The sequence below is a fragment of the Trachymyrmex cornetzi genome, unplaced genomic scaffold (genome assembly GCF_001594075.2).
Source record: "Trachymyrmex cornetzi isolate Tcor2-1 unplaced genomic scaffold, Tcor1.1 scaffold65, whole genome shotgun sequence".
NCBI lineage: Eukaryota > Metazoa > Arthropoda > Insecta > Hymenoptera > Formicidae > Trachymyrmex > Trachymyrmex cornetzi.
The window spans coordinates 217,066-227,244 of record NW_017299970.1 but is presented as its reverse complement, the minus strand read 5'-3'; the positions used below and the strand labels follow the sequence as shown (position 1 = coordinate 227,244).

Sequence of the window (10,179 nt, the reverse complement as noted above, 5' to 3'; positions counted from 1 at the left end):
TGTTTTCTTCTTCACGCTATCGAAGTTCCAGAAATCTGGACGGAATGTCTGAATATTCGGGCCTCGAATATCCGGACATCCGCGCCATCCGTTATTTTCTGCGCAAGCGGCGCGGCGGAAGAAATGACGCGAGGGCCGAGTTTCCACACTCGCATTCTCACGACTCTCACGGCACATGATTGTCCAGGATGTCGCGTGGGCGAGCGCACTTATGTCGAGGGCGAGATGGTTCGCGACATCGAGTGGAAGGCCACATGCGACAATTGTTTCTGCGCGATGGGCGCCATACGGTGCGTTCCGCTTGCGTGTGCCCCACCTCTTCAAGGCTGCAGCCCGATCGTTCGAGAAGGACAATGCTGTCCATCCACCTACAATTGCAGTGAGTTTCACGCAAATTCACATCGGGACTGTCCCATGCTTACGATCCACCCGGCCCAATTCACGCCCGGCTTGTGTTTTCCATTGAATTAATTGCGAAATTCCTTGGTCAGGAATATTGCCTTTCATTTTCAGACCATTATTAAATATCGGGGGAAAAAACGCAATACTGAAAAATATTGAAATACAAGTCTATTAAAGTCGTGATGCTTCTTGTAATATTAGTAGGCGTTTTTAGAAAAAGGACGCATAATGGAAGAAATAAAACAGAATAAAAACAAAAACAAACAAATTATAGTTAAAAAAATATTTAATTAGAATGAAAATAATTTTTCATCGATGCGTGCGCTCTCACTGCGTTCTTAAAATGCAATTTCCGGACCTGCGTACTTTTTATTAGGATTTTTTAACTTTCACTAATTTAATTCTTTAGTTGTCTCGATTTTCTTTAAATTCTATTAACTTCACGATGCTTCTTGTAATATTAGTAGACTTTTCATTAAAAAATATATAAAATACATAGAAATAAAAGAGAATAAATAAGAACGAAAACAATATTATAGTTTAAAAATTGTTTAATTAAAATGAAAATAATTTATTTAAATTGTGATTTTTTTGAAAGTGTAATTTCTGTTTCTATCGGACTTTTTTAATTTTTACGAATTTAATTCTTTAGGTTCCTTGATTCTTTTTAGATTTTTTATTTTTTATATTTAGCTATATTTTTCTTATTAAAATACTTAAATCAGAATGCTTCGTGCCTTTCATAATTCATAAGAGAAAATTGAATCTTTTTCCTTTCATACGTGTGTTTTCCAAATATTTTTACGTTGAATGGTAAAAGAGGTCGATCGTCGTAGCGAGCCTCCGATGCTAAATTGAATCTCGCTCGGTTACTCGGTTAAGGCTCGGTGAAAAATATTTTACCGAAAGCGAAAATATTTATTTGATAGATGCCGATGTGAGGAAATAATAAATGCCGTCGTCAACAAACAGCGTCTCGTTTTGGGATTTGGAAATATTTTATCCGGCATTCCCGAGCTTGTGAAAGGAAAATAAAATATTTTACTCGGCTTTGCGAGCGCGTAAGCAAATTAAACACGTCGATTCTTGGAAGCGAGAAACATCTGTGAATTAAAAGGGGATTTAATTTCCGCGCGAGAGCGTTTATTCGATACAGTCAATATGGCAGCTCTGTGAACGTGATAGCCATCGATATTAATATCGCGGCAGATAGAATGCGTGTACCGAACAAAAATCGGCCAATAACCTGCAAATATCGACTTAAAAGCATATTTTTATTCCCTAACAAATGTTGCTAATATTTCTGCATTTAGTTAAAAAAAAAATGATAAAGTTTGATTTTATACTATTTTAATGAATACTTCGTTTTCGGATTACGCAACTCGTTTGGACATTGCTCCTGTATATATATTCTTAGTCATAATTCATTAGATCAATGTGAAATATCTATTCCATATGGTATTTGCTGCGCTAATCCCCTTAATATTTCATTTCTGTATTTTGTATACTTTAATAATGAAGAGAGAATAATTGAAAACGAGGTATGTATTATCATTTAAATTCGGCACGAAAAGAGAATCGAATTTAATAAGCCAGGTAGCTGTAGAGCGTATTATACAGATTCGTTGCTAATTAAAATTCATTGCGATAGTATAGTTGATGTGCAGAACTGTCAATATGAATCCGACATCTCTACGATTTTTACTTTTAATTAAAGTTGTTCATTATAATTAATAAACAGTAGGTCACACAGATAGGTTACAACACTTTTTTTCGATGGGTTTCAGAAGTAATTTGCTCATCGAAGCGATTGGTTCTCTTACTTATGGATCTAACCACTCACGTTCAATCGTTCTATGAACAAGGCTGAGTTCAGAAACGTAGATAAAAAAGTGTTGCAACCTTTCTGTGATCCACTGTACGTCGGTCGTACTTTCTTTTATACGGACGTATTCTTAATAAGGAAAACACAAACCGGGTTGGATTTGTCCTACAAATAACACTTTTTCGCGAGCTTAATTAACGTTTACATATACACGTATAAATATTATTTCTTGAATGCTAATAAAAAAACTAAGGAATTAAACGTTTAAGGCGGCAGCATCGAAGTAAAGGCCACCCAAAACTACGCATCCTACGCCTTCGTCAGCAAGGATTATGCTAAGTTCCGCAAGGAGACCAACTTTTTCGTACGTTTTCTCTTCTTCTTTTTGCTTTATCTTTTAAGTAGAAGCATAAATTATCACATCGCCTATTTGGCGAATTCTGCTAAATAGCTCTAACTGGTCTAAATAAGCTTACTAAATCCCAAAGTTACCAAATAGTAGGAACATGCTCATGGGATCGAAGTTAAGGGGAGGTGATTTATGTAGTCGGTGGAATTTAATCAATGAAATCTACCCGAAACATTGATTATAAACGCGTTAGACATTCGACTTAGTTCAGGAATTTGGAATGAAGCATACCTTATTGGATCACGTAGCACGATACGAGTTTCCGATCGGGCGACGACGTATCTATTATGGATATGTTGCGTTATTATTAATGGGCAACGTCGTTAGTACAGAATACCACTTATAGAGAATTCGAATCTCGCGAGATACACGGAAATCTACTCAGACAATCGAAACAACTGTGGCGAATTCGGGAGATTCGTCACTTGGATTCTTGAATGGGCGCATCAATCGCGCATTAATATTCTTTGCATGTGTAACAAATTTTATAAAAATTGTTTGTACAATCTATACTTCTTAGCCATATAACAATTTTTATGCGTTTTAAATTAATAAATTAAAAATCTTTTATTTTTCTATCTCAAAAAAATTGAAAAGAAATTTTTACCTCTTTATTCACTTCCAGCTATGGTTACCATACCCAAATTACAAGAAAAAAGTACGTATATATACATACTTTTTAAAGAAAAATAATGATTCGGGGGCGAAAGAAAGAAATATATAATTTTTCTTGCATTAAATATATAGATATTTATAAAATAAGGTTTCTAGAATCATTTTTATTGATAATTCTTATTAACATAATTTTATGAATGTAAAATTTTAATTAATGACCAGAAGTTTTACAATTTTAAAAAGAGTACTCTTAAAAAAATACGGTTTGACAATACTTTTAATGATACTTCCAACATTGTCATACATTTATAGATATTAAAATTATATATTATTAGACGTTTTTTACTAGATATTTGTATAAACTTACTCTTAACATCTGTTTTTAGAGTTTTTTAATTAAATAGTTTATAACGCGTCTACTTTGCATTACCAATGACTAGATAGTACTCCAATATTGAAAAAAATTAAGTTTTTAGTTTACTGAAACTCAATTTTTACCCGATTAAACGCCAGCTAGACAAAATCATTAAATTGACTCGGCTGATCGAATTACGAGTGGACTTTAAAGCGCAAATAGAATTTTACAAGAAAGAAAGATTCTTTTATGAAGAAATTCTAATCGATTTACGGTACGAGAGCCTGTCATTAATTGTTCAGCCCGCGATTGATCAATCTACGAATCCGTCCGTCGAAGGACGAGGTCACAGAGTGGTCGAGGAACGGATTAGCACCAGTACGATCGATCTCGAGGAGGACTCATCTGTCGCCACCTACTCGACCGCTTGGCCCTCGACCATGGAGACCGACATCATGGACAATGAAATCTTGATAGGAACGGTGGACTATAAATCGACCTTGGAAGTGACGACTGCTGCAACTTTAACGAATGAGGTGATGATATGTACTATAATTCAAGTAACGAAAGCCTTTTGGGCCAATCTACCTATAAAATTACAACTCGTTAAAAATTTTCGGATGAGCGGCAGGCATGTAAATACATAGGTATTTTTTTTAATCCATGCAGAATTAATTTATTGTTAGTAAATTGGTAGATGTGCATACACTGCTAACTTAGATATAAGAATATAATTTTACGGAAAAGACATTAAATCAAATAATATTATTTTCTTATTACATTGCAAATCCAAGTGTGTAAAAAATAATACTTCAATATGTGTATGACTAGTTTTCCGTGTTAAAATAATATACTATACTACATACAAATATAGATTTACCTATTTAAATATTTAGTTTTTTGTATAAAAATAATACTATGCTATATTTAATCCTTTCCGAACGGTACCATGTTCGTTTCTTATCCGTTGATACATATAGATCCAAATAAAAACCTTGGTACATATATTAGGTATTAAACTTAATTCCTGCCGTTTTTCGTCTCCAAAATTGACTTGTTTCGAAGGGAAATACCTTAATCAAAGTATTATTAATAAAGTATTATTAATTAGTAATAAAGTAGAAAATAGAGGAAATTACTTTGATTAAGGTATTCATTCATCTTCCCTTCGAAACAAATCAATTTTGGAGACGAAAAACGGCAGGAATTAAGTTTAACATCTAATATATACTACTATCTCCCTTCCTCCCATCAATTCATTATTTATTTTTCACTAAAAATCATTTATTCGAAACCACAGATGTTTGCGTTATCTTTGATTCAGCAAAAAAAATTAGATATATTCAGACGAAAAACTAAATAACAAACATATATTTAAGTCATTTTTTACACACTTAGATTTACAGTGTAGTTTCAATAAAAACATTTGTCGGAGTGCAATTTTTTTATCGCTTTAATGCTTACTATTCTCTTTAGTTCACGGAAGCATAAATTCATTCATAAATCAATTCGGCGTTAACAATTATTTATCTTCATTCGCCAGTTATCAAGTAACACTGAATCGACAGCATCATTCGAGTCGACACCGGCATCCAAAGACGCTGATTCTGTCACTCGTAGTTCCTGCACGACGTGCTCAACGAACACGTTCATGGACTCCACGATCATGACGACGGAGGATGCATCTAGCACGGATAGCTCGACAATCTCGTTGTCGGAATGGACGACGATGCTTCCCGAATTAACGCTCAATAATGGAAACGATGAAAACGAAGATACTGGCGGGGATGAAAACAAAAACACAAGCGAAAATGAGGAGCGGAACGAAGATGAGGCTACGGAGAGAGGAACAACGATGGAAGAGAAAACGGACATAATTGAGAAAAACAAAGCTACGGTGCATCCTTTCGTAGTTTCTACGGATGCCGGGGAAACGCTTATCCCCGACGAGAAATTGTCCGAGAACTTCACTCTCATTAAGGTAATGATAATAATAATAATCAGAATTTTCATGCAGAAATAATAGAGAGATACCAATAAGATAGTTTCTTAAAACTCAAGTAAAAAACAATCACACATTTTTTATTCAGTTAAACTGCAGTTATTTAGTAAATGTAGTTTTATACTAAATATTATTTCTGCATTGAACATTTCTGATTATATTTAGTTATTTGAAAATTATAATAAAATTATCTTGAAGTCTTTTTATAAATTGTTTCTTTCAGTAAAGAAATATTTAGAAACCATATATTTTCTAGAATTGTTCATATATGTACATATATATGAATTCTGAAATAAAATAAGATTTTTAAGACTTATCATTTTATAATTTCTGAAGAAAACTTGTAGAATCTAAAAAAGTTGAAGATATTTTTTCAGAAAATTTTATTAATTTAAAAAAATGACGAATTCTTAAAAATATTAGAAAAGTGATATAAGAAACTTTTTTGGAATGATAAACACCAAGGATAAATAATATACACGATAAGACATTTTTTTTTAACTAACAAAAAATAATCCAAATTTTTACAAATTTAACCTATTTGCGGTATAGATTTAAAGTAAACATTATTTTTAGATTAGTTTTACAATATTTTTTTTTAATTTTCGAACTTAAATTATTTTATTAAAAAAAAATCTAAAAACAAATTTAGATTTATCAATTTAGAAAATTTGATTATTTATTTTGCTTCGTATTCATATATATTTGTTAAATATGAAATATATTTGCTGCAAAATTTTTATTGACTTACCGTCATAAAAAAGACCAGGCAAGTTTGTTATGATTAAACACGTGTGACATAGAGGACAAAGACCGGTGGCAAGAAACCCGTCACCAGTCCATCGTCGACGATCCTCATGCCAGACGACATCCTCGTGATGAACGTGACAGTCAAGACGAATGTCTCGGTGGGCCATATACAAGGTGTCACGATAAATCCTATTAGGTCCATCTCGCCTGACATTGAGACTATCTTGAACATCACTCATCGAGAAAAAGGCGAAGATTATGACTACGACTATAGTGAACGACTTCTGCCACCGTCATTGCCGAACGTTAGGTGACTATTATCATATCTCGATCCATCATCTATTTAATTCTATCAGTTCTATGATTTGACACTGGACAACCCCGTTTGTAGAAAGTACAAGTACACATATATGAATGTTTTTTTTTATGAATAATTGCAGTATTTTTAGAATGCATGAAACTATCAGCAGGTGCAACATTGCGCAGTCGATGTAATCGATATAGCGCGTTTTATTTCTTTTTATTAGCCGGTACGATGTGCAATCAATTTTTCACGCTTATAACGGAACCGCTTTTTTGCGAGTTTTGTTGGCCAGGGAATACTGCCGTGAATTAAATTGAAATCGTTTGTCGAAAACAACTGATTGATACCGATTTACGTCGGTTACATTTTTAACGGCAGAAAATGCATAGCTTTTTCGTGCTGTACATTTTTTATATAAAATTTATTTAAGATACATTTTTGTGCCAGTTATAATTTGAAAAAAATGATAAACAATCCTCTGAAAAACTAGTCTTATTTCTTAAAATTATTTTTATTTCTTTTTGTAATGTATATATATAGCAATAATATTACAATTTAATTAAAACTATTACCGATTGTTTCGTAGTTATGTATATTACGGAAAAAGTAAATTTTGTTGCTATAGGATAATACCCTTTGTGGCGGCAGACGCGTTGGTGAAAGGCAAGGATGTATCCTCGTCTAAGACTGGATATTCTCCTGGTTCAGTTGTAGTACCTCCTAAGCTACGACCGACCAATGCTTCCGGCTTTTATGATATTGCAACCCAGGAGAATCGATTTAGCCCGCCCGTAGAGACCGAAGGTATTTTATGATTCTTTCTAAGAAGTCAAATGAATAACCTAAAGACGCAAAGTTGTACGAATAAAACATCTCGTAAAGACAAGTTAAATATATATTTAAAAAACAATTTTTGATATAGTTTGTGTCCAGTGTTTAATTAAGCAATAATCAGATGTTATAATTGTTTTGTTACTTTAATCATATAATTAATAATAACATATTATCGCTAATAATATTTTTTATGTAAAAATAATAAGTAATAGATCTTTGTAGGTGGTTTTATACCTAGAGAGCCGTCATACTTCGATGTTCCTTACCGCTCCACAGACTTAAATCTTGAGATTGGTACTGGAGTTACTGTAGTTCCACAAATTACAAATCCACATAAAAAAAATAATGGTATATATGTTCTCGATTAATTGTTGCTAATAAAAACCTGAAAGATTAATGACCGTTTCCACCAATATAAATTAACTTTAATCTTGATTCAACTTACCCTTCGTTTTTTTTTAATTTTTAGAATTAGAAAATTCTACATAATTCTTAGAATTAGAAAAAGATAAAAAATTAAGATAGTTGAAGTAAGATTAAAATTAAACTATCATTGATAGAAACGGGTATAAATAGCGAATTACGATATATCTTAATTGACTTGTTTTGTTGAACTAGATTTATCGAACAAGTGCCATTTTGAAGATACGGAGTACCGTCATGGTGAAATCTTGCCACGTGCCGCTTTTTGCATAATCTGCATGTGTTATTACGGAGAAATCGTTTGTTCTTCGCAGAAGTGTCCGCCATTGAAAATTGGCTGTCGCAGGATCAATTCTGAGGAGAAGTGTTGCGGAAAAATCGTTTGTGGTATATCACACAACGTCGTTGTATAAACAAATATAAAATATATTCTCTAAATTCATTGGAGTAAAATCTCATTTTTAAAAGTGAAAATTGAGCTAGTCTTGAAAAAGAGTGGCTCGAATTTTAATCTTTAAAAGTGAGATTTTACTCTTTAGAGTGATAATTCACTTTGAAAGTTTGAGAGTACGATTTTTGTCAGAAATGTCATATAGGCTCGTACGCAGATTTTTATTTTAATCTTATCTTACAGTCGAAGCCGACGAATCGCCAACGGTGGTGCTTGACCGCGCTGATGCCACGGCACCTTCCCAACGACAGCCGACGGTGTCCCCGGATCCGTTTCGCGACGTCATCAAGACCGAGCCAGCACCCGACTTACCTTCTTTGATTGAAGACATGATTCCATATCTGGTTGAACGCGGCATCACGACGCCCAAACCGACGACGTCCACGACAGCTTCGAAGACTTCGGCTCAAAGTTTAGTGGGCAATCAATTACAACACCCTCCAAACTTTGATTTCATGGAGGTACCGCTTATACAACCGCCCTTCGATTATGAAGAGGAAACTGTCGACTCCTCTTTTCTGGCGAAGATGAAGTACGGAGCGAACCGTGAGACATCTTCGACAGATACTGTTTCGTTAACGTACGATTTCAAGAATCAGGTCCTAGATCACAAACCCTTCGAAAATCCCGAGGCAGACATTTTCGATTACGACAGAACAATGTTGACCAAGTTAAATAGCACGACCTATGGTTCGAAGTACGGTTTCCATCGGAGCAATACTACGGAGCAGAAGTTTGCGATGGGAAACGTATCCGAGACCAAGAATCTCGATAGAAACTTCACCGACGAAGAGGACAATCGTACTACAAGATACGACAATCGTACCGAATCGGATAATTTTCCAAGTGAAGATGGAAAGACCACCGAGAACATCGAAGACGTCACCATCTTTTCTTTGGACAATGTCCTTAAGTTGCTATTTTCCTCAAATACAAGTTCCAGCAACAAGCTGACCGAAACCACAAAGACGCTGAATGTTTCCTCCGTCAGCGGTGTACGAGAGGATCAGGAGACTCTTGTCGTTTCATCGACGAGTGCGGAAGGGTTAACCGAGGAAACAGAAACTGTCGAGACGTCCTCGAAGGTCCTCGACAACGAGATACTAATGTCCGTGGGCAGTTTGCTGAAGCTGGCGGGTTGCAATATATATGGTCGAATGTATCGCGTCGGCAGAATTATAACGGAGCTCTCGAGTCCCTGTGAGGAATGCAAGTGCACGGAAATTGGTGTCCGGTGCGAACAGTTGGAATGTTAATTTGATTCATCGTCAAAAGTAAACGTTTCGCGAACGTTTGAACGTGAATAAATGAAACTGTTCAATTGAGAAAATTGAAAGTGCATATACGTTGTGCAAAATATTTTAAAGAAAAGATAAAAAAGTTGCTCACAATTTGATGATAATACAATCGTTGCTTTTAAATTTACTTTTCGTTTAATTTTAGAGTATATAAAATTTACAAGAATAAAAACTCTAAAATATTTTTAGGATGTTGGAATTATATGCAAGAAAGAAAATGAAATATCTATATCAAAATTACATTATAATATGAGAACGATATTCAGATTTAAATAACTTCATAATAGAACTTTTATAAGACTTTTAAAGTTTAAAAACTTTTAAGTCGGAGATTTTTTATCATCGTGAATTTTGTCGAATTAAATCGCAATCCAGCGTTATCACGTAAAGTAGAAATATAATCACTAGCATTTATCTTTATAATTTAAAATTTTTTAAAAATAGAAATCCATCAAAATCCATAGAAAATCAAATTGTAAAAATTTTTTATTATCTATATTCTCTCTCTTTC

The 10,179-nt window shown here is 33.9% G+C and overlaps 1 protein-coding gene across 1 annotated transcript; it reads left to right on the top strand.

Annotated features, from left to right (window-relative positions):
* Nucleotides 1–225: 225 nt before the first annotated feature.
* Nucleotides 226–9,626, top strand: LOC108767117 (uncharacterized). The gene is made up of 10 exons (XM_018516821.1): nucleotides 226–379; nucleotides 2,497–2,591; nucleotides 3,262–3,294; nucleotides 3,909–4,142; nucleotides 5,150–5,587; nucleotides 6,412–6,668; nucleotides 7,288–7,466; nucleotides 7,719–7,844; nucleotides 8,115–8,306; nucleotides 8,554–9,626. Exons 1-10 carry the CDS (start codon nucleotides 226–228, stop codon nucleotides 9,624–9,626), a joined length of 2,781 nt encoding a protein of 926 aa, XP_018372323.1.
* The last annotated feature ends 553 nt before the right edge of the window (nucleotides 9,627–10,179 follow it).

Excerpts from the sequence above, each read along its gene's own strand:
- LOC108767117 (XM_018516821.1), top strand. The coding sequence starts at position 226 with ATGGTTCGCGACATCGAGTGGAAGGCCACATGCGACAATTGTTTCTGC. Across the intron at positions 3,295-3,908 it reads ACCCAAATTACAAGAAAAAA|CCCGCGATTGATCAATCTAC; the intron begins GTACGTATATAT and ends TTAATTGTTCAG. Across the intron at positions 7,845-8,114 it reads TCCACATAAAAAAAATAATG|ATTTATCGAACAAGTGCCAT; the intron begins GTATATATGTTC and ends TTGTTGAACTAG.